This window comes from Lampetra fluviatilis, chromosome 31, assembly GCF_964198595.1.
Source record: "Lampetra fluviatilis chromosome 31, kcLamFluv1.1, whole genome shotgun sequence".
Lineage (NCBI taxonomy): Eukaryota > Metazoa > Chordata > Hyperoartia > Petromyzontiformes > Petromyzontidae > Lampetra > Lampetra fluviatilis.
In genome coordinates, this window is record NC_136305.1 from 9139288 (window position 1) to 9163565 (window position 24278).

The 24278-nt window shown below is 48.2% G+C and overlaps 1 protein-coding gene across 1 annotated transcript in view; it reads right to left on the reverse strand.

The window, feature by feature from the left end:
* Positions 1-400: 400 nt before the first annotated feature.
* Positions 401-24278, reverse strand: part of LOC144943523 (uncharacterized) — a 77228-nt gene continuing 53350 nt past the window's right edge. The window contains exons 33-53 of the mRNA XM_078871051.1: positions 22442-22549; positions 21538-21591; positions 20363-20416; positions 19412-19465; positions 18015-18068; positions 17377-17484; positions 15548-15601; positions 15240-15293; positions 14664-14825; positions 12853-12960; positions 11009-11116; positions 10319-10372; positions 9469-9576; positions 8014-8067; positions 7624-7731; positions 7218-7271; positions 6145-6252; positions 5019-5301; positions 4231-4421; positions 2866-3105; positions 401-1966 (exon numbers count right to left, since the gene is read on the reverse strand). Of these exons, the coding sequence (XP_078727177.1) occupies positions 1820-1966; positions 2866-3105; positions 4231-4421; positions 5019-5301; positions 6145-6252; positions 7218-7271; positions 7624-7731; positions 8014-8067; positions 9469-9576; positions 10319-10372; positions 11009-11116; positions 12853-12960; positions 14664-14825; positions 15240-15293; positions 15548-15601; positions 17377-17484; positions 18015-18068; positions 19412-19465; positions 20363-20416; positions 21538-21591; positions 22442-22549 (2265 nt within the window). The 3' untranslated portion in view covers positions 401-1819. The remainder of the gene's footprint in view (positions 1967-2865; positions 3106-4230; positions 4422-5018; positions 5302-6144; positions 6253-7217; positions 7272-7623; positions 7732-8013; positions 8068-9468; positions 9577-10318; positions 10373-11008; positions 11117-12852; positions 12961-14663; positions 14826-15239; positions 15294-15547; positions 15602-17376; positions 17485-18014; positions 18069-19411; positions 19466-20362; positions 20417-21537; positions 21592-22441; positions 22550-24278) is intronic.

The window sequence follows — 24278 nt, forward strand, 5'->3', positions numbered from 1 at the left end:
GACGTTTCAGACCCACCTGGTCCTCTTTCGATGTCTCTTCAGCAAGCAGCCGGGGATCACGGCTTACCGCCTCGATTGTGGATTTGTCATGTGCAGGCATGGGCCCAAGAGCAGGTTTAAAGTGATCCAGCATGGCCCTTTCAGCCAGATCCCTCAACTATGGTGCAGAGTGTTTGACTTCAATTCACACGTAACCAACACTAAATGGTGGCCACTTACAGATTTCTCGGTACACAGGGTAGTAGTGCTTCAAACTCGTTATTGTGGTGCTCAATACAGAGAACTAAAACAGTACTGTACTGTAGTGTCAACACTCGCCATGAACGAAATTCACGGCAAGCCATTCCCGATGCATACCATAGTCTAGCAGATGCTGTTAGGCACTTCATTAACTTTTTATTTATTCCTTGTCCCTCTTTTTTTACGAAATAGCCAAGGAAACGGCTACACATTCCACAAAACACATCATGTGACATTTCATACAAATAAAAAATTGAACACTTTATTTTTTTTAAGTTTGCATCTACTGGCGTGGACAACATATGGGATGAATCGAATAAGGACACATTCGTAAGGCACACAAAAATAAATGCCGAGATGAATTTCTACGTTCCCAAATGTGTAAGTTCCCTGTCTATACTGCATACAAAATAGCATTTTACAAAAATCAAAGCTTTCTGCATCGGCACTAAATGAAATATACAAAAATTGTACATGTCCAGGTGGCTATCCCTTTGCTTGTTGGATATTACACAGGAACACCAACACACGCACAGAGGGGAACCACTATGTGAGAGAGCAAGCGGGGATCCACATGCCTATTTTTGGAGACCATAGAGCGACTCACGCAAAGCCACTACACGAGACGTCGGCGGCAGCAAGGTCATCAAGAGGGGGTCAACTAAAGCAGGAGGACAACTTAAAGGCTTTCCCCAGGTAAGCGGAAGATTTAAATGTGGAATCGACATCCAAAAAATTGTGGCCAACACTGCAACAAAAAAAGACTTAATTTTCAATATATATTTTTTTAAACAATATGTTTATTTCCAAACAACATGGACGCTTTCTTTTTTAAGTCTTTTTTTTGGGTCTTGTTCGCTTGGCCATACTGGTGTAGCATGGATTTAGTAATTCCATAAGAAAACAGTTCTGGTCTGGATATATTTCACATCAAGAAAATGAGGTGAATTGTTCATGACCAGAGTGACTTGAGTCAAATGAGGCAGCTAGCACCTTTAGCTTTACTGGGTTCTTCAAGTTTGCTGATTTTTTTTATGCTTAAATAAAACCAAACCCATAGTAAAGTAGCACCTTTAAAGATACAACTGGAAGCACTACGAAAAGCACCAAATGTAACATATACAACACATGGTGTGTTTTGTGAAGGCCGTCTCCCTGCAAACCAAATAAGACAGGACAGTTATGCAGTCCGAAAATGTGTTTAATTACCATTTTAGTCATTTAAAAAATAGCCTTTTGTTTAAAAAAAATCCAGAAATCTTCGACTCACATTTAAAAAAAATCCATTGACACTTTTTTGTAAAAAAAATTTGGGGGCAAAAAACTACTCCTGTTGTTGCGATCAGAATATTAAAGTGAATTCCTGTAAAAGTAATTCCACAGCAATATGAACAACATCAAATGTTTCTAATTTACACAGAACAATACAGATAGGCATTTTCACACTTTTTGCCATGAAATCCAAACATAAGCCTGTGGATGGAAGACCATTAGCAACGTTAAACGGTCAATCTTTAGCCGCTCAGTGCAAGGGTTTGGTGGATGGCGAACAGAGGTGGAGTTGCAAAGTCCATTGGGTTTACAGGAAGCAGACGGGGCCAATTTCGACGCCAAACTCTTGCTCGGGTCCACCAATGTCCAGAGGTGCGATATCCACGATCGGCAGACGAGACGGCTTGTTTGTCTTGTATTGCAGCACTGTCTTTCCCCACTCGCCAGTGTGTTTCTGCAGGAGGTGAGAGAGCGGACCACAAGAACACGTGACACGGACAGATGATGCAACCGGCTGCGCAAACAATGTGGCACAAGGTGCTAAGCGAATAGCGTCTGTGAACAAAGCTCGTGATATTCGTCTACTTGGCGTAACGCACCTTCGCAAAAATACAACTTCCACAATATGGAAGGCAAATAAATATTGTAATGAGTTATAATTGAACAATGTATAGAAATAAATAATCTCTGAGGTATCTGCCTAAAGGCGCTTTAGTTTCCTCAACACATGAATGTTGTTCCTTCCTCGACATTGCATCCGTTCTTCAGGCTGTCGAGTAGCACCTTTTTTCCACCTCTTGGCATTTCCCCCCAACATACATCCGTCTCGAGCGTGCTCCTCCGACAAAACAAACTATGGACAACCAGTCCTCGTAGCATGAACACTCTCCGGACTCTGACCCACACAAAAGCCCCCACCCCATCTCTGCTGCCTTTTGACTTTGGTTCTACCTACGGGTGTTCACAGCATCGCACGGCAAGTCAGCCGGAGGTGTCCTACTCGAGAACGGTTCCCAGTGGGCTATTTGGCGAGGATCACAGATGGGAACCACGAGTTCGGCTTCGAACTTGTTTTTTTCTTTCCCTGACAAGAGGCGATCTACTGCGCTTTAATATTAAATCTTCTGGCTACGGAACTCGGTATTGAGCCCCCCAAAACCTTCGTGCAAATGTAAACGTTCCGTCGTCAGCATAATTGCCATTTGTTACCTGGTGACAAACACCAAACATACCATTGATTTGGGGGGATGGGGTGGGGGGGGATATCTCCCCTTAGGCCACGTCTAGAAATTTTTGGGGGAGCGTGGACAACCACGGCGTCGCCCCCTCGCACGCGTCTCGCCACCCTCTTACCGCGCAGCCGTCCTCCAGCATGGAGTAGGTGAAGCGGTTCTTGCCATCTGCGCGCAGCTCGAGCTCGCCCGAGCCCATGAGCCGGACGGCCTTGCGCAGGCTGCCCGTGGCATCCGCGTACGCCACGCTGTTACGGCAGAGGTACGTGATGTTCTGCGAGGCCTCGGCCGCCACGAGGCGCAGGAAGTTGAGCTGCACCTCGGCGATGTTGGCCGACATGGTGTCGTCTCCGTAGCTGAACTGTAGGGGTGCACAGACGGGGGGAGGCGGTTATTTCATGAGGAGGTGCGTGCGCGCTTGAGTGCGTACGTGCGTGTGCATGTGTGCTGTGCACGTGTGTGTGCATGTATGTGTCGGGTGCAGTGTGGGGAGCGGTAGTGTAGCGGTTAGCGCGCTGCGTTATGAACCTGGCCACCCGGGTTCGATTCCCGCTCACGGCTAACACCAGTGACGATTATCTGAACCGGTCCTGGGCCTCCCCTAGGTCGACTCAGCCTTAAATGAGTATCTGGTGCGGTGTGTAAACATCACCACTGGGGAGACAAATGCGGTCGGGCGTGGTGCTGGCCACCCACCCCCTCGTGTACCGTTCCGGCCTTCATAGGTGCTCGCTAACAGCACTTACCCCTACAGTCTGTTAAGGCTATACGGGGGATCTTTGTCTTTGTCGAGTGCAGTAGCGTAGTGGCTATAGTGTTTGATTCCGGCTCGTGGCTAATATCAGTGGTGTACAACTGAGCCGGTTTGAGACCTCTCCTATGCTGGGTCCACTCAACCTTAAATTAGTACCTGGTGCGGTGTGTAAACACCAGCAGTGGGGGAAACAAAGGTGGTCAGGCGTGGTACTGGCAACACCGTTCTTTCATGTTCTGTGGTGACCTTCAATAGTGTTCCACTTGCCCCAACAGCCTTTGTCGGCTACATGGGGACTCTTTGCAATATGTGTAAACGTTATGCATTTGAGCACTCAACCTATGGACTTTTTATGTTTCTACAACGTAGCCGTTGATTGTGGATGAAAATGTGTATTCATTGTGATATTGGCATGCGTGTAAACGGTGTCTCCCTCTTTAGACAATGGGCACCTGAAATTCAGTGGTATGGCCACTGACATCGACCTGTAGCAGACCAAACGCATTGATTTCCTTTCCAATAATCTTTCTGATGCTCACTGGATTATATATTTTTTTATCAACAGTGACCCTCTCAAGAACATAATTCTGTAATAACCTCCAATTTTAATTACGAAGAATGTCCAAAAACCCTTGGGAAAGGCGTTTAGATTTCGTAACGACGATCCCATTTCCACTTTGCCGTCGGTGATCGACAGGAATGGACCGGTGCCGCGTTGATGCGAAAACTCACGTGGAAGCCACCTGGCATGGCCTCTCCAAACCAGACATGCTTGTGCTCGCGGCTGCCCTTATTGCTCCACCAGTTCTTGCTGGGAACGTTCTTGGGCTTGGGATAGACGCAGGTCTCCCCGGTCTCCATGTTGCACCAGACCTTCATGGCGTCCAGCACTGAGCCCTCGTTAGGGTCGATCCAGTACTCACCTGTGGCAACGTGCGGCAGTCAGTACGTGCACGCGCACATGGTGCCGCAACTTTTGCATCTATTAAGCAGCAGAAAGTATTCAAGTACCAGGTGTAGAAAAAACGTAATTTTCTTTGAAAATGGCGAGCTTCTCTCATCTCTCAAACCACTGTACGTTCATGGTTGTCATAACCCAGCAGAATATGGTTTCTGCTAAGGCAGTTCTACTGAAAGTGTTCTCCTACATGCGACAAATGACCTTCTCCAGATGGTGAATCACTCACTTATAGATCTCCTCGACCTTTATGCTGATTTTGACAACCTTAAATTGTCTCCATACCTAGGTAGGAATCTCTGGCAGACGTCTCTCCTGCTTTCAATCTTACCTATAAAACAACTCGTTATAGATTTCTGTAAAAGCACAGTACTCCTCTCAGAAACCCCTGTGCTAAGGTGATGATTCTGGGTTGACTTGTTAATCAGAGCTTTGTGACAATATTCTGCAAGACTCATGAACAGTGAATTGGGAGCCTAGAGAACACTTGAATCGGACCCACGGCACAAATGTGTGGGGGGATCCCAACCAAGTCACTGCGTTAACCTCGGCTCTCACTCACCGCTCTTCCAGTCAGAGTGGCAGAGCATGAGGTCTCGACAGCTGCGAGCCGGGTCGGTCTTGGTGCCCTCAGGGCTCATGATGTTCTCGAGCTGGTTGGTGAGGCTCTTGAGGGTCACATCCACCTCAGCATCGTGCTCCATGAGCGCCTCATCGGCACGGTACCGGTAAGGGTATGGGTCTGGTCCCTTCTCCATGCCAGTCAAGGGCAACAGTCCGTAGCCATTTGCTGCGGGGCCGGGAGGGCCTGGGGGCCCAGGGATACCTGGTGGACCAGCAGGGCCCTGCGAAGAATGGTAAGGAACAAAGTCAGGTGTGATAATTGTTTTTTTACCCTTTTATCTGGCAACAAAACTGACACCGTTTTTTACGAGGAGTCATGTTTGCATAGACCGCAATACCTGCAGTCATAATGCAAACAACAAACATAACTCTGATAATGTATGCACTGTCCTTGAAGTTGATTGGTCCACACCCGAGACAGCTTTCCTTAGAGCCTAGTCTCACATGGGTTGGACCAGATGACGCCAAAAGGCGCACAACTCAGGTATTGTGGTTTATGCAAACATGACTCCTCGTAAAAAAGGTGTCAGTTTTGATGCCAGATAAAAGGGTAAAAACCCAATTATCATATTTTTTACTGGCAAATGAGGTACCAATGGTGTAAAGTCAGGTGTGTTCGTAAGCGCTGCGGCCTTATGAACGGATGCTTTGTGTGGGTCCTGCCAAGGAGGGTGACGTCCAGTACTAATCTTGGATTCTTTGCAGTGAATTTCAGGTGACAATTTCTTATTTTATTCACAGTATTAGTTTGTCTAGTTATCTAATGCCATCAAAAATTCTGTTCACACTTAGTTATGAAATATCGGTGCGAGAGGGGCACCCATTTTCTCAAGCCCAATATCAGGCGAGTCATCTTACATATACGTATATAGCCAATTTTGATGTTGGTCTTTGTCAGTGCACTGCGGCCTACTGCCTATTTCATCAGGCACATTAATTACATCTCATTAGAGTCACGCTCAGGTCTTTGACGAACATTTCCGCCACTGTAATGTCACGAACAAAAGGAACGGGGCAGTCGTCGACGCGTTACTCGTGATTGCAAGTCCTGAGAATTTACTCACAGAGCTGCCAGCCTCGCCTGGACGACCGCGGTGGCCAGAGGGCCCGAGGGGGCCAGACTGTCCGTTGTGCCCATCCTTGCCACGCCCGCCCGCTGGGCCCGTGGGTCCCTGAGCACACGCAGGCACACAACACAGAGCACACGGTCACTCCGTGCAGCAGTGGGAATGTGCGGGGCTTCACTCGTCACTCAGTGTTGTTCGGGGGCACTGGTGGCGACTGGAGTAGGCCGGGAGGTGGCACGTCCCGGTAGCCACAGCCCAGGCAAGAGGTATTCTGGACGTGGTGTGACGGGCGTGGAAATATTTTCCCGGTCATTTACCCGGATAGACTCGGTTGAAATTAAGCCCTGGAAATTAGTGATCACCAACGATGGTTCATTGGACTTAAATCTCGATTTGAAGTTTTCGTGACTGCAGGGATCCATACTCTTTATTTTTTTTGGTAAAGTCATGTAGATATAAAACATAATAAATAAAATCACGACGTTTCGGGCGCAACACAAGCGTCCGTCATCAGGTGGGATAACCACAGCTCAAAACAACTGCTCAGCAGTTGTTTCGTGATGACGGATGCTTGTGTTGTGCCCGAAACGTCGTGATTTTATTTTTATATCATTGGACTTGAATTAAAATGTCGATATTTTTTGGACAATGAAAGCTTTAGAAGCTGCTAAGGGACATAGTTGGAGGGAGTGCATTTGGCTCCATTCTCACTCTGACATTGACGGGAGGGAAAAAGAAGACAGTTTTATACCAGCTGAATATAAATTTCACGAATGATATGTATGTTAATAACGTTCAGTTTTGAAAGAAAATCAGCAAACCAGAACCGTCTGAAGAAAAAGCAAAGGTTATATGCCTAAGATATCAACAGTTTACAGTATACTTACAAAGGATACTTTCTTTACGTAAATAACTTTTTGGTTTCACAAAAGTCCTGCTTTTAACACTGAATGTATCAGACTTTTCTCAGTTCTCAGACCCTTTCACATAAGCATATGTGCAATGTTTATAAAATGCCCAATGTCCATTCTGCCGGACTGGGAAAATGAGGTAAATGTGACATTACTCACCCTTGGACCATGGCCGCCATTGATACCAGGGCCTCCTTGATGACCATGAGGACCCTAAATGTAGCCAAAAGACATCGTCAGATCTTTCTCCGTTACTGTACACACACGGTATTTGTGCTTGTGCATGCCATTCGCATCAAAACCTTATTTGGACATTACTTCAATCTGAACTCTAGACGTAGCCAACATTCCATTAAATCTTGCCTACATTGTCGGAGTTTATATAGCCGTAATGTAACAAATTACTGCAAAGGAAGATTTAAAAAAAAGCTGTACGGAACTATGCTATATGAAGAAATTAGATATCTTTTGGGCTGGCGCTAATAAATATGCAACTTTTCAACTCTCCACAGCAAACGGTGCGGTGCAAGCTGTGTAGCACCGCCTCCAGGCATCACACACACACCGGCAGGCCAGGCAGACCCTGGAAACCGCTCCAGCCGCGGTGGCCCTTAATTCCCCTCTCGCCTGAGTCGCCCCTCTCGCCATGGGCTCCGTTCGGCCCCTGAGGGCCCTGCCAACGACACACACAGACACACGCACGCCTGCGTCAACCAGGAACAACCATCATAAATGAGAGACGTCAATGTCTCGCGCACGCACGCACACGCATGCACGTGTCAAACACATGTATGCACTTACACTTGAGAAACACGAGATGTTAATATTACACAATCGATCGTTCGTAAAAACTGAAAATGTTAAAACTTTTAAAATAGACTTTGAATACTGTTCTAGTAATAATTATCATTCTTTTGTATTGTGTGCTCTCTGCTAAACAACACGCGGCACTTACAAGTGGCCCTGCGGAGCCAGGTCTGCCCACGATGCCTGATTCTCCGTGAGGGCCCTGCAAGACAGAAGCGTCGCACCCACAGTTGTAGAAGCAGGGCAGTGTGCACAAGGGAAGGATTCGCTCCCAACGCACGCGCTCTCTCTCCCGCGAGGCGCCACGTCCTCCCGGCAGGCACCTCCTGACCCGTGACGCACACAGCACTCAGCGACGGTCACAGCCACCAGCAGTGGAGAGGTTCTGGTGGCCCCAGGTCACGCTTGCAAATGGGACTGTCCCTTGTGTCTTGAATTCTCACCTGGTTGAACGGATAACCTTGACCGGATTAAATGTCCCATGTAGTCACCTGTCACTACTCCTGATATGTTGATGTGTGGAATCGTTTATAAGAAGTTGAAAGTAAAATCAATTCCTCGTGTAGATAATGGCTTAATAATTGAGTGTTGTTTTTACGGTTTGAACAGAAGCACAATTGTGCCACACAAAGGCCAGTATTTTTTGTCCTTGAATCGCAATTGCATCCACACATTTTTCACAGTCACGTTGATGACATTATTACTACATTTGTTTGCTCAGGAAAGCCTCACTGAGTCTCAATATTCTCTCCGAAGGGTCCTGATAAGTATTTCACAGTAGGAGGTTGATGCCGGAATGTGGAATCAAAATTCAGTAATTGGCAGGTAAGTTTTCAGCATTAGGCCAACACCAATTATGTTGGTCTTGTTTTTTTTAGCTACGGGGGTGAAATTGGAGAACCCAGAGGAGACCCATGCACAACTGGGGAGAACACAAACTCCACAGAGAAAGGCGCCCAAGTCCGGAATCGAACCCAGGCGCTTCTTGCTGTGAGTCACAAATTTGACCACTGCGCCAACCTGCTACCCAAGAAGCAACGCGTGGGTCAAGGCGTCTAGGGGCCTCGTTGTGCGTGACATTTTGGGACCCAAGCCATGCTAATAAACAACACCATCGTATTACTCTTCGTATTGCTCTTTGACAAAAGTTATTTTGAAAAATCACAATTTTTTTACGTTTTCACCATTATTAAATACCACCGTGTGACGGCCATATGTAACAAAACTGGAATATGTGGATGTCTCGTAAAATTTGTGAGAGTGATGAAAAAGCGCGACTGTACACCACAATAGCAAAATAAAAAACGAAAGTATTTTGCGCACATGGCTAAGTGTGAGGGGTAATAACCTTCAGAAACTGGTGATGCTTGGTAAAGTAGAAGACAAAAGGAACAGAGGTAGTCAGACTAAGATGCACACGTAGTATTGTACATTTAACCGAGCCCTTTATAGCAATGTAGCAGCAAAGCCCAACATCACGGAGAGTGGAGCAGTTTCATCATCGAGGTCGCGAATCCTCAGCAGGGAGTAGAACGACGGAGAGAGAGCTTGAGGTGGTGTAGCGGCCGCACCGCTCGCTCGCGTGTGGACGGGCTGGACTCACCGTTTCACCCTTGTGCCCGTCCTTGCCGTTGGCTCCTGAAAGACCAGGGTTGCCCATGTTGCCTGGATTGCCTGGGCGGCCGGGCGTCCCAGGTTCACCGCGGTCTCCCTACGCACAGCAAGCGGCGATGAGCCTCGGGGCGGTGGGGAGGAGGGCTCCCGCAAAAGGGAAACTGAGCTTGCTAGTGAATCGGTGTCTCTTGTAGCAGGCCCCTTACAATTTGTCGCTCTATTGGAAATGCCGAGACACCGTTACACCTCGCTGTTATTGAGAGATAACGTGCCAGCAATTGATACAGATTTCCCTTGGCCTTGTTCAGGGTTTAATTTCTCACCGAGTAGGCAAGTGACTAGTAGCCACAGTCAAAGTGAGATGTGTCCTCAGCAGAGGTGTGGACTCGAGTCATGTGACTTGGACTCGAGTCAGACTCGAGTCATGAATTTGATGACTTGCGACTCGACTTGGACTTGCATAACAATGACTTTGTCCCACCTATGAGATGTGGACTCGAGTCATGTGACTTGGACTCGAGTCAGACTCGAGTCATGAATTTGATGACTTGCGACTCGACTTGGACTTGCATAACAATGACTTTGTCCCACCTCTGGTCCTCAGGGTGCGGACATATATTTTCTGGGTGGCTGACCCAAGACAAAACCCGGTTAAAATGAACCCCAAGCCAAGTGGGCATACCTTTGCTTCACGCGCGAGGATGTACACGCAACGACAATTATTACTCTAGGTGACTGGTGTTTGGGGACATGTGCGGAAAGTGAGCACACAGGGGAAATGGTGGCAGCATTGCAGCCCTCGATGCATGAGGTGGGGGGGAGTGCAGTGGTGGCCTCACCCGCACGCCAGCAAGGCCATCGCGACCGGCAGCTCCATCAGTACCAGATGAACCCTGTTTACAACCACATTAAAAAGACAACAATCCCAATGTATTATAATCTTTAACGGACACTTGGGGCAAGTGATGTTAGCGAGCACGTGTGTGTAGGTGCACCGACATCACACGTAAGCATGTGCAAACAATGAACAATTGACAACAAAAAAGTTGAACACGTTGGCAATGTGCTTTTGCAGCGCTGGACATCGTGGCAATTATCACCAAATAGTAGTCGAATGCACAACAGCAAAGTCTCGTTCAAAAACGACGCGCACGGAAGAGTTGTAGTTTCGACAGCAGAGGGCGCTGCCTCTCCATGAAAAACATGGGAAAAGTAAAAAAAAAGCTCCGCTGCAATTCTCAAGTGGTGGGGGGTGGGGGGTGAGAGATTAATTCCAAGTCATCCACAAGCCACGCCGGGGGAGAGTTCTCACGTTGACGGCTCTCGCGTGAACCGTACAAACTCGCGCATCGTTCTGTCCCGCGGAGCCGTAACTTGACGACCCTCCGACGACTCCCCTCTCTTTTGAGTCGCTTGGCTTCTTTGAAGACGGCGTCGCGTAAATAAACGAATAAATAAAATGCAAACGCGCGGACGGGGTGGTTGGGTGGGGTGGTGAATGGTGCGGGGGGGGGGGTGGAGGAGCTCACCTCACGGCCGGACTCGCCGGGAGCGCCATTGAGACCCGGGGAGCCCACGTTACCCGGAGCTCCACGCTCGCCTTGTTCACCCGTGGGACCGCTTTTGCCGAGAGAGCCCTGCAAGAGAGAGAGAGACCGTGCACCACATGGAGCCACGCCACACACCCCCCCCCCCTCACCGGCCGTCACCACCACCTCTAACTCCAACCTCACGGAGCCGTGGCTCAATCCGAGCAACCAACAGCACTGCCCCGAACAATAGATGCCACGCAGGGACATCGTCACTAACCGGCCCGGACGGCCGTACAGAGAGAACGAGATCATGTGGCCTTTTTGTCGTGCACCTTAGTTCGTGGGATTTGTGTGTTTCTTTTCTTTTATTCTTTCTCCCCCGTCTCGGGCTGCGCTTTGAGGAGGGTGTTTTTGTGGAGCAATTGTCCGCGTCGTCTGACGCGGCGATACTCGACTAATGGACGTTTCGAAACCCGACAAGAAACCAATGACCCTCCGAGTGGCGGACACAAAAGATACAAGTTCTTTTTTCTTTCCTTGAGAAACCTTCACAGCTTTTCAGCCTGCCTACATTTAGTAACCAACTTAGCGTTCAGGTAAATAGCCTGAACAGAGAGTCGCGTAAAGTGATGGAGAATTTACGTGGGATTCAACGCGTCAAAATACGTGGGATTCAACGCGTCAAAATACGTGGGATTCAACGCGTCAAAATACGTGGGATTCAACGCGTCAAAATACGTGGGATTCAACGCGTCAAAATACGTGGGATTCAACGCGTCAAAATACGTGGGATTCAACGCGTCAAAATACGTGGGATTCAACGCGTCAAAATACGTGGGATTCAACGCGTCAAAATACGTGGGATTCAACGCGTCAAAATACGTGGGATTCAACGCGTCAAAATACGTGGGATTCAACGCGTCAAAATACGTGGGATTCAACGCGTCAAAATACGTGTGTCGCCTACGGCGGCTGCCGATGTTCCTCGCATGCATCACAACTGCAGGCTGGAAATTCCATTTCCAAATATAGCTTGCTGCCCGATATTAATGAATCAATATTCCTATGTTGATCTTGTCAAAATGGTGGTGGAGATTGAAAGCCATCCGTTTTTTTTGCTGCCAAAGCCCTCGTTGGATTGGTTGTACCCATGGCTTAATTTCTCACTGAATAGTTTCTACGTCGCCGGAAGACTAGAGTGAGCATATGACGAATAGCCACAGCAAGACGTATCCTTGATGTGGTGTGACGGCTATAGAACAATGTTCTGGGTCTCTGACACGATGGACAGACCCGGCTGAAATTAAGCGCGGGTTGTTTTACACGAAATTAATGTGTGTGTCTGGTGTGAGAGCTCTCCCAGGGCCTGGGGCCTGGTATCGTGAGGGCTCTTGGCCTCAACAAAGCTGATCGGTCGTTTGGGTGAAAGCATAAGAATGAGAATGTGCAGTGATAAGTGAATTTGCATCCAGTGTCAAACTTCTTTTCACGTAGAACCAAACTGATTTTGCAATTAAAAAACAGAAATGGAACAAAATGTCTGTGGTAATAAATATTTAGAAAATACAATATGAGTCACGAGTGGCATTTTCCACTGCCATCACTGATACGTGGCCTGTGAGTACCAGTGGGTAGGTGTTCGCAGTTGTGCCGTACAGCATTGCCAGCTGCTGCTGGTGTACATCAAACACCAGGAGCAGCCGGCCACGTCGTACAAACCCGCTTGACGACGTGAGCTGCTCGACTCTGTTCACGAAGAATCACGTGGAGCAAAACGTCGGACATCGTGCCAAACAACGTCGGAGCGCCGCATTCAGCGTCGTGCTCGAAAGTTCACCCACCGTAGGACCGTTGAGCCCAGGGACGCCCCTCTCACCACGCTGGCCGGACAGACCCTGGATACCATGAGAACCCAGGAAGCCACTGCTGCCCGGTGCCCCAGCGGTACCCTGGCAGAGAAACACACGCAGCCCGATGAGCACGCATGGCTACGCACGCTGCGAAAGAAGTGCGACATAGATACGCGCCCCGCACGGCACAATCGCACAACCGCTGGGATCGGATGAACCGCAGCTCGGAGGGTTCAGCCTCCAACGCACGATGACAATCAGAATCAGAAAGGGTTTTATTCGCCATGAAAGTTCGCACAGACAAGGAATTTACTTTGGCCGGAAGGTGCATACATTCAACATGTAGGAATCTTAAATCTTAAATAAGTGGTTTACAAGTCTAACTATACTAAAGGTACAAGTCTAACTAATACTAAGGAGCTAAAGAATGTGAAAATGTAATAAAATAAAATCTAAAATATACAATAGCTATAATATACAATATAAAATTACAAAAAATGCAAATAGGGTAACATAGTGCAAATATGGCAGGCTGTCATTGTGCAGATATTGTGATAAACTTAGTTTGAGCGTTAAAGATTTCGACACTGCGTGGAGAAAACCTCTTTTGTATGCGGTGATATGAATCGAAATAATTACAAATACAGGCGCCGTGTCCAAGTGCAGGTCTCATATAACTGACATATCCTCACATTACACTGGCGAGGGGGAAGAAGAAGGCAAGGGGCAACTTCCGAGATGAAAGGATAAATGCACACTGCACACGTGGCCTTAATCTGAGATGGTGCGCTGATATCCAGCTTCGACTGGAAGTAAGAAGTTCTGAGTTCAAAAGCTAGCACTGAGAAACTTCCTTGGAGCTAAATTGCCTCCAAGAGGTGATGCCCTTCAAACGAATCTGTATTCATCCCTGAGACTCGATGCACAAAAGTTCTTGTGAACACCCCTTTCACCGACCAGGGAGAGATCTGCAGCTCAGGTCTAACTCACCTAAGAAATCCCTGTGTATCATAGCTCGATTCTGTGCCACGTTTCACCAAAACGTGGCTTGTAGAAGAGAGTTGAAATGATATAATCTGCCTTGGCGCAATGTAAAAATAAATAAATATACCCTGCTATGCTGTCCTTCTGTCGCTTGATGAATAATACTAGTTCATTGTCAGATCACTTAAGTCATTTTAAAACACACTTAGCAATAGTTAACCGGGGACTATGAGTCATTAATTTTTTTTTAATCACATTTTGAAAACGAAAGTTTTTTTGCCAATTTTATATTTCATGAATTGGTTTTCATCACGCTTTTAATAATTGTGCAGTTTAAATAAATATATTTCTTTGTTAAATATTTTATCGTACTCATTAATAGTTGTAGTTCTACTTTATTTTTTACTTTATGACATTGTAAATGACCTTAGGATGACTCATTATGGAAACACAATAAAATAAAATACGTCAACCGTATTTGATGGACTTCACACATCAGCAGCAGCAGCAGGGCCGTCACTGGCGTAAAAGTAAAATAGATATAATATATGTGATGTTTCGGGCGGGAGAGATGAATGTGTTGAATTTCTGTTCGTTGTGCTTGTGCACACTGTGGATGCTCTATATATACAGGAGCTTTTATTATTAATATTTCCACGCACCCATAAGTGAGGGCAGCGAATTGGAGCATACAGCGAGACAAGCTGACTGACAGTCACATGACCCAGGGGCTTAAGGGCAGCTTCCCAGTCACGTGACCCCGGGGGTGTAGCAGGGAAGTCAGCGGGACCTCCGCTGCGGACACGGCGCTCACTTACCCGGGTTCCGCTTGGGCCCCTCTCGCCACGCTCTCCGTGATTCCCAAGGAGGCCGGTGGGGCCGGGCTCCCCGGGCTCGCCTGGTGTGCCAGTCTCGCCGCGCGGGCCCATGCTGCCGTCCTTGCCCTGCGCTCCCGATGAACCCTGAGGACCGAGGCCTCCCTGCGCGCAGAGCACGATAAGAGGAAAGAGAATCAACGCTGGCACGTCGAGAGAGCCGCTTTCGCCCGGATAAACGTCCCTCCGCGTAAAAGCCAGATGCACTCACGCGGCAACTGTGGTGCGTGATCATATTCGCAGAGAGCAGCAGTCGACATGGACCCAGGTGTGATAAGGACACTGAGGGATAATGCAACGGGTGAGAGATTGCGAGCCCGGCCCATTGAGCAATTGCCGCCTTTGGCTGAGACTAATCTCGTGCCACTTACCAGACACGCGATTTACGTACGCACATTAACTGTTCAACGATTCCAATTTAAAAGTAATGTTCACCTCCTTTGTGTCGTAAGGGGGGGGTGGCCGGGGTAAGTATGTTGGAGCTAAGTGGGGGTGTAGGAGATGGGGTGGAGGACTTACCGGAGGACCACCAGTGCCAGATTCACCAGGCGCTCCTGGGAATCCAGTCATGCCCTGTATTGCAGAACACAGGTCAGGCATCAGTGTAGGCACACAAAGGTGGGCAACGAGGCAGTGCCACCCAATGCTACGTCAACACCGCAACAACTACCCCAATTGCTGCAGGATTCTTGTATCAGAATCTACAGCCTTTTTGAGTGTCTGCAGACGAAGACACCTCATCAATCCGGCGAAAATTCTGAAACGTGCGTTTGCGACGCGAAGGCGTTACGGGGGAAAGGCGTGGACAGTGCCCACGTGGTACTTACCATGCCGCCAACTTCCCCAAGAGCTCCCTTGGGGCCGCCCTCTCCAGCCGGTCCCTTGGTGAGAAACGAAGTATTAATCTCAGCGTATGATGGAATCGGTAAAAATGTAGATGCAGCCCCGCAATTGCTCGCTCACGCCCCACTGCTTGTGGAAGCGCTTCCACTCAGGGGAGCTCTCGAGAGCACATCGCCTCTCTATAGAGTATTTAGCCTACTCTTCCACACTTCATGATGGGAGATCAGTCAACGTTAACAATGCGGGGTGGGGGGGGGGGATCATTCATCTCCACCCCCTGGTGGATGCTGTCTTATTTCCACCACCTCATTTGAGTTATTTAAAAAATATTATCTTAAATTTATTCCGTATTATTTGCTCCACTAGCTGAGACGTTACATGAGCTTATAATCATAACATCGGCAGACCACTGATATGCGCACTGCGCGATAAACCGAATTCGACTCCTGGGCATGACTTACTGATTTCAAGTACTCCCTTCATCCAACAGTGAATTAACGACGCGTGGTCAAATTATCTTACGTACAAATTACGCGGACGTCAACGCGTCGATTCGTGCGCGGCTCAATTTGATGCACGTATATCGTGAGACATTAGGAATCAATATGACCTCAGGATTATAGCGCATTGCACGTCCCTAGTTGACAGCAGTGGAGGATTGCGGTGTTATACACAAAAGGGTGACTAAGCAGCAGCAGCAGCAGGCAGCTGATTAGCTATTCACACGGCTCGCGATGAGCGCAGTGCCATGGAGCAAATCACCATGAAGAATCGTTTAATAATTCAGGTACAGTGTTTAATCGAGAATGGTTGTAGAGGCTACATTTTTTAAACTACATACATCATCATAGTCTTTAAACAATGAATCATATGTATGTGGGCATAGACAGTAAAACAGAAACAAAAATCAGTAGCGTCAAGTACAGACGAAACCAGTAGTCACCAAATTAAAGGGGTGATTCACAAGCCTGTAAACGACTCACGCACGGCACGGAAGATATTTTTCTCAATGTTTAATGTTCGTTGCGAAAAACAAAGCATTTTTGTGAAAAGAGTCTCCGTGTTTTGCTGCTCAATCCAGCACGGGGAGCTACTCAACTCCTGTTTACAGCTTAGAGCCAGTGGTGGAAAATCCCCATTCCTCTGGAAGGTCTGAGTCATTCCATAGGACGACCACTGTTACGGTCGCCATTAATAACGAAATAGCAAAACGTGTCTGGACACCTGCAATACGCATGGCCTGACCCTGTCCTTGTGCGTGACGCTAGGGAGCTAGCTGTGTGTGACGCTTGCAGCTGTGTGCGATTTTAGGTGGCTGTGTGTGACGCTATGATCTGTGTGTGATGCTAGGAGTCGTGTGTGATGCTAGGAGTTGTGTGTCATCCTAGGAGCTGTGTGTGATGCTAGTAGTTGTGTGTGATGCTAGGAGTTGTGTGTGATGCTAGGAGTTGTGTGTGATGCTAGGAGTTGTGTGTGATGCTAGGAGTTGTGTGTCATCCTAGGAGCTGTGTGTGATGCTAGGAGTTGTGTGTGATGCTAGGAGTCGTGTGTGATGCTAGGAGTTGTGTGTCATCCTAGGAGCTGTGTGTGATGCTAGGAGTTGTGTGTGATGCTAGGAGTTGTGTGTGATGCTTGGAGTTGTATGTCATCCTAGGAGTTGTGTGTGATGCTAGGAGTTGTATGTCATCCTAGGAGCTGTGTGTGATGCTAGGAGTTGCGTGTGACGCTGGCGGAGCTGCGTGATGCTAGAAGCTGTGTGATAGGCCTCGAGTGAGGCGGCCTGCGTGGGTAGGGCACGCATGCAGATGCTGACCTGTGGGCCCGAGGACCCGATGTATCCATGGATGCCAGGGGCACCGTTATCACCCTTCCCACCGGCCACTCCCTTCTCACCCTTGGCCCCATTGTGGCCGCTCGGCCCCTGCTCGCACGAGAGAGAGGAAACATTAACACCGCGCGTTAGAACCCCCAGCACGGGCCACGTAAAAACAAGCATCAGCTTCCAATACCGCGTTCCGGTGGATTGCACATGCTCACAGTGAGCGATGCTCTGGGAGGGCGACAATGTTTCGATGTTTTCATCACCGGCGTTGAGGGAAATTGCCAGGGGCGATGTGTTTTGTCCGTTATGTGAGCGAGTAAATATATGGTGGGTTGACCGAAACACATGAGGTGGAAATTTATGTTGGTTTGTTATTTAACTGCTGAAGGTTTCATCGTGCAGAAATTAACGTCAATTAAGCATTGAGTCGTCCTCCGATTACTGGGATGAGTTCGATGATAATGACGAAAGCCACATTCACGGTCTTGTGAGTGCATTCATTTTGCCATTCTGCTGCTCATGCTGCTGGATGGCAGCACCAGCAGCAGCAGGAGCAGCAGCAGCGCTGACATCATCATCAGCAAGCGACACGAGTGGCTGCGCGGGTGACGGTTGGCACGTGTACTCACGGGAGATCCGACGAGTCCAGGGATTCCAGCGGAGCCGACACTGCCTCGCTCGCCCTGCAGTCAACACGCACGCACGCACGCACGTGAACTCAGCCCATGTCGGTGTACAAGCAGCCAAAGTGGTGGACACGCAGAGGCGCACCTTACGTGTACACGCACGTGTTACCCATTGTACAGGCTTACATCCGCACACACAGGCAGGCGCGTGTACACGAGCAGACTACATTCACACGTGTAACACGTCCACGTGAATGTGCGCAAACGCATGCACGTGAACACAGACAATGTGCCGTTGGCGCTATTTTGGACTATATTTTTATATTTGTTTCCCCGGTTCTCATTTAAAGTTGAGTCAACTGAAGGGAAGTTCAGGACAGGTTGAGATACCATTTGCCACTGATATTATCCGTGACTGGGAGTCGAACCTAGGTATAACCGGAATCATAGCAGAGCGCTAACAACTAAACCACCCCTCTCCATAACTACGTCACGTGTAAAAACGCACACACACACACGTGCACGCACACACACGTGCACACACGCACACACTAACACACGTACATCACTCAAGTCGCCATGCGTAACACCCGCAATGCATCGATGTGCAGTAGCTATGTATAACACGTGTGGGCACATGTAGTCGGTTTGGTTAGCTGACCACACTGCGGCTTGGTACATGTTCGACACTAATGTAAACCATTTGCAAGCTCCGCCGCTGATCGCACAGACGGACTGGGTTACATTAGCGCACATGTGTGTGTTGTACCAGACATTCTGGCAACATAAGCCACAGACACACCGCATACCGCCCTTATGAAAAACAACATCCCATGGCCGAATTGAATGCATCCTGCTCAATGTGCATTCAATTTAGACGTGAATGCAGCCTAGGAACATGGATTCTTACCCTTGTAACCAATGCAATCTCCATTTTCCTCCCCATAATGTGTACATCTCATACTACACGAAGGCTGAAATTGATTATTCTCACTTGTCAGCTTGTGGCCACAATATTAGTAGCAATAACTGTGCCCACAACACTTTTTTTTTACTTGACTGAGCGTATATTATCCAGCAAAAATGCAGGCAGTGCTTTATGCTTTGTTACTCATTATACTGTTCGGGCCAAGATTCATCTTTTCCTTCTGAAAGGAATGTACGCACAATATCACTCTTCGCCGCAGACTGATACCACAACCGTTGTTATCCGACGCACGGATCTCCGTGCGTCGCTTCGTTTGACAGACAGCGGTGCTCTCCCCACTCCCGACCCAGGCGCCGTGCCCGTAAGCGGCGCGCGTGTTGTGTTGCCGCGCGGTGAGAAGGGAGTGGCGTGCGATGAAGCGGTGCGCCGGCGAGTTCACGGGAGACGCGGTGGGCGAAGCGGCACTACTCACGTTCACTCCTGCGGGGCCGGCCGACCCAAGAGGACCAGAGGCACCATGCTCGCCCTGCGGGAGAGTGAGCGCGGTTAGAGACGAGAAACTAAAACTCGACAACGAACGATTAATTTTTTTATTTTTACTGTGTAAGGCCCGCTGAGCCATATGGCTCTTTTTCAGAATCGACCTGGGCACAAATGATGGCTCAACTAAGTGGCTTATCGCGTGGATATTTATTAATGTGGAGGGAAAAACCGGAGAGCCCGGAGAAAAATCCACGCGACCACGGGGAAAGCAAATACACAGGCATCAGGGTCGAGATCGAAACCGCGACCTCGTGCATACCAGGCAAGGGAGTTAACATCTCGCCACTCAGCCACAGCCCGCGACAAATCCACTCAGCGGGGCTGACACCGGCAGTTCCACTGCCACGTAAGGTTCCCGCAGTTGTGCTGCATAGCCTGGGTTGTACACTACATCTTGTTGGACATGTTGTCAGGCGTTTTGCTCCATATGCCAACAGCTTATTAAGTAGCCGTCAAGAAGCTCCCAGCACCCGGAATGAAATGTCGGACGCAACGTCAGGCATCACACCGCGCGATACAACCCAAAAAGCACGTGACACGGCTATTAGCAGTTCCACGTGAAGATGTTCAAATATAACAAAAGCAGCACTTGCTGGAACCTTTAAATCTCATGGGGTGTTCAATTTCTTTTTTTTACTTACACCTCACGAAGCTAACATTGTCTAAAACAGCCGACATGTAAAGCATAACCGACGCTGTACAATTGGCATGCACTGTCTTGATTAGCATTTGCTAACTCTGGCACGCCCGTGCGTGAGGAGGCGAGGCTTCCAGCAGGGCCCAGGGTTTGTTTTCACAGATGGCTGGTCTGGGCCCTCACAACGCGCAGCCAAAGACCCGTGTCTTCCAAGAGAAACAGGAAAGCATTTTCCCCACTTACTTTGTCGCCTGGAGCACCGCTAGGGCCTGGAGGCCCAACCGGACCAATCACGCCCTGTGTGGGGACAAGAGGACGGGTCAATAAATTAAGCAACGCTTCGGGGGAAAAAATGCATTTGCGCAAGCCGGGCTTCATTAGCCACTACGCGCGTGTTACGTTATGCAGATTCTATTTTTTTTTACAAACGACTTGAAATTACATTTCCTCTGAAGGTGCAGCTCTGACACGTGCAATCATAATAAGCCGTGAAATCAATTTAATAGAAGTGTTAACAATCTTAGGTAACGGGGTGGTTTCATTTGAGCTCGACATTGGGAGTATTTAAATGCCATCTCGTTATCCTGAACCAAAACAGTTTGAACGCTGTGCACTGCATCGTGGGCTGAAAAATAAATTATGATTCTTGTTTAAGTTTTAACGTTTTTTGTGTGTGTTAATCTACAGGGTGCTGCCAGCCAAAACAGACACTACCTTGTGGTTTCGTTTCTCATTCTCATTTAATTCCCCGATTAAAAAACAGAAGCACTTACGGTTTACGTTGGCTAGAATTGACCAAAAGCTCGCAGTCGTATTCCAGACTCGTGGACGAATTAATCACAGGGAGGATTCACGGTGGACAAGGCACCGGTCCGTGAACTTGTTCATGCAACGCAAGTTTATTTAGCCGGAAATTATTGGCCTACGTGCTGAAGACTTTGTGGCTAGAGCTTACCAAACGACTCGCCGTATAACCTATCTCGACAAGTTACAGTGACACTTGCGAGCCAATGAGTATCCCTCAGAGAAAATTGTAATCACGCTTAAGCACGTATTATAATCATGTTTTGTAGGATAGAATACACACATAGCCGGTGCTTAATTTCTCACTGCAAATGTTCTGCATCACTGTCGACTTGAGTACTCAGCAGTAGCCACAGCCATCGCAAGGGGTATACGGGATGTGGTATGCTGGGTGCGGATATATTATTTGGGTCACTGTGTGAACATAACCGGTTGAAATAAAGCACTGTGTATGTCATATGTAAGCATACAGAATATGTAATCTTCCAGTACACTCTTTGATACGTGTGAGTAAACAGAATTTGCTTGCCACAAATGCATTATTACAACGTTTGGAAAATAAATGCAGCTGATTTACGCGATGTGAAATACACTTGAAGAAAAACCGCACTCACTCGGGCTCCGTCTTTGCCGGGGTTTCCTTCGTAGCCTCTCTCGCCGTTGTTACCCTAAGAGAGGAACAGCGTCAGGAGGTAGCATCGAAAGAGATGTCACGCAACAGCACGTTCACGTCCGCGGAATCATTTCAAAAGGGCTTTTCTTAAAAGCACGAGCATTAGAAATGATGTCGTGTGTGTGGCTGTTGAACTAAATATAACATTAGGGGTGCAGCAAAGATCGTACCGTAAGCGCACAACGGCGCACAAAAGTCTGAATGAGCGTCAGTTCGTGTGCGCGCTCGTTGTATTCTCAAGTACCAGCTCATGAGCTCGTGCAAGGTTGCACACGGCCGGACATTCACGTGATTGCACGCAATAATCATAATAATAATGTCATTATATTACAAAAGCAAACCTCACTGAGTCTCAACACTAATTAATTATGCACGAGAATCGTGCAATGGGATGTTTTGCCGATTCCATTACAATAAACATGTTGCACGTTCTCATAATAGAGTTTTCGCTTGAGTCACCGTGTGTGTGTGTTCACGAATGTTGACTTGCACAAGTGGGCAATCGTAGACGCATGGACGCCTTGGTGCGTGCGTGTTCGAGTGCACGCATACGTATGCATGTTGAACTTCTTTCGCACCGTACGTAACCAACCGCGCTAATCGGAGGTGCGGCGAAGGTCAACAAACTAAACGCAAAAAGCAGTTGTAAAGAAATTAGTTTTCAATCCAGATGATTTAACAGTGCATAACTCCAGTGGCTTCCTAATATCGCAAGGAAGAGCGTTCCAGACGGCCGCAGAAGCGCACCTGAAAGCGCGCGTTGCGGCGACCGTCTTTGTTCAAGTGTCCGCGACTAGGGTGAGCGTATGGGGTGAGCAGGCCGAGTGCGTGCGTGTGTGTCGCACCTTGTCCCCCTTGCCTCCGGGGCCTCCGCTTACTCCCCTCTCACCCGGCAGCCCAGAGGCACCGGGGTTCCCAATGGGACCGGATGGCCCAACAACTCCAGCCTCGCCCTGCCATCGCAACGGGAGGGGGGGGGGGAGAGAATCACCGGCAAGGGGTGAGCGTTATCGATGCATTACCCCAAAACAGAATACAATTCCGTGCAGCTGTCATCAGTTTGTTCATAAATACATCGTATTGATGATCAGATTTTGAATTGGCATTGCTGTAGAAAATATGCAGCGATGCTTTTTTCCGTCTCATGTCCACGGAAACGTCTCGTTTACGCGATGAGTGCACACGGCTTCTGCGTGCTCCGTTTTTTGCTATAATTGGTCAGGAGTAAATATTAACATGGCTTAGTTGGCATTTTATATTGATACTGTGGTGGAAAAAGGATGCAACACAATATATTGCCGTCTGTTATCTGTACAGTACATGCCTTCTCAGTAACACGTAATCTGGCATCTGATCGCCTAGATTTCACTGGAGGCCAGTAAATCACTGCATGACAAATTGAAAACACAAGCCTACATAAATCATAAAAGTTAAATACAATTTCCCGTAAATGTGACGTTTGAAATATCGTTAAAAAAACTCTTATCCAAGGGGTATAAATTACATGACTAGGTCTAATGAATAATATTTATCTGGGGATATCTTGGCTTAGAAACAAAGATTTTGCCGTGCCAAAAATGCACCCATTCACCAAAGGCCCGACGGAGAAGTGAGAGCGTTTACATAAGGACGCCATTCATGTACAGCGATAAGAATAACAAAACCAACGGCAGTCAAAAAAACACTCGCACCAAACACTTTAGGAAAAAACACAATCAGGATGCCATGGGATGGAATAACAGAAACGTGAAACCGCCTCCAAAGCAACAGCAAACGGAAAACGAACACCAAAACGTGCACCCTGATGGAGTGAGACCACGGGACTCTGTGGCTCACTGCCGCTTCACGACGCTTTCGCGGAGGGACAGACACTGGGCCATCGAAGCAGCGGAGTAGCTACCGGGTGTGCAGCTGGCGCCATTGCGTGGGTGCCCCCTGGGCTGATGCCGGGCAGCGAATAGGGTTGCCACGGTGGCGAGATATTCACTACCTCGCCTGGTATGCAGGAGGTCGTGGGTTCGATCCCGACCCCTGATGCCTGCTGTATATTTGCAGTTTGCATGTCTCTCTTTTCGTGGTCAAGTGGATTTTTCTCCGGGTCCTCCGGTTTTTCCCTCCACATGAACATGCGTTTAAGAGTATTTGGCTGCTATAAATGTCCACACGATAAGCCACTTCGTTGAGCTATCGTTTGTGGCCAGGTCGCTTCTGAAAAAAAAATATATAGCTCAGTGGGCCTTAGCTGGGTAAAATAAAAAGAGTTTAGTAGTATGGTTTATACTTTGAACAGGTGACTCCATTTCATGAATTGCACGAGGTCGCCACGCCAATTGCACTATGCCACTGTGCATCGTGTGCATATTTCACATGACTGAGCAGAGCCACCTACAAACCGGGGTCTAATCTACCCAGACGCCGAGGAAGTCACATTTGTGACAAACAGCAAATGCTGTGCTGCCGTCGTCGTGCATCAAACGTTTCCCAGACAACACCAGACAGACGACATGCAGGCAAGGTTCATTTTACAGAAGCAACCGCATTACTCCTTTTAAACTGCCGGACGTTGTGTTGCTAAAGCACGTCTGCTGACACGCATTCAGGCGCCCTGCTTTGGGCAACTTTAGGTTCCAATGCGGATTAGGTCCCAACGTGCCTGCTACGGTGGCCGTGGTTACAACGGGG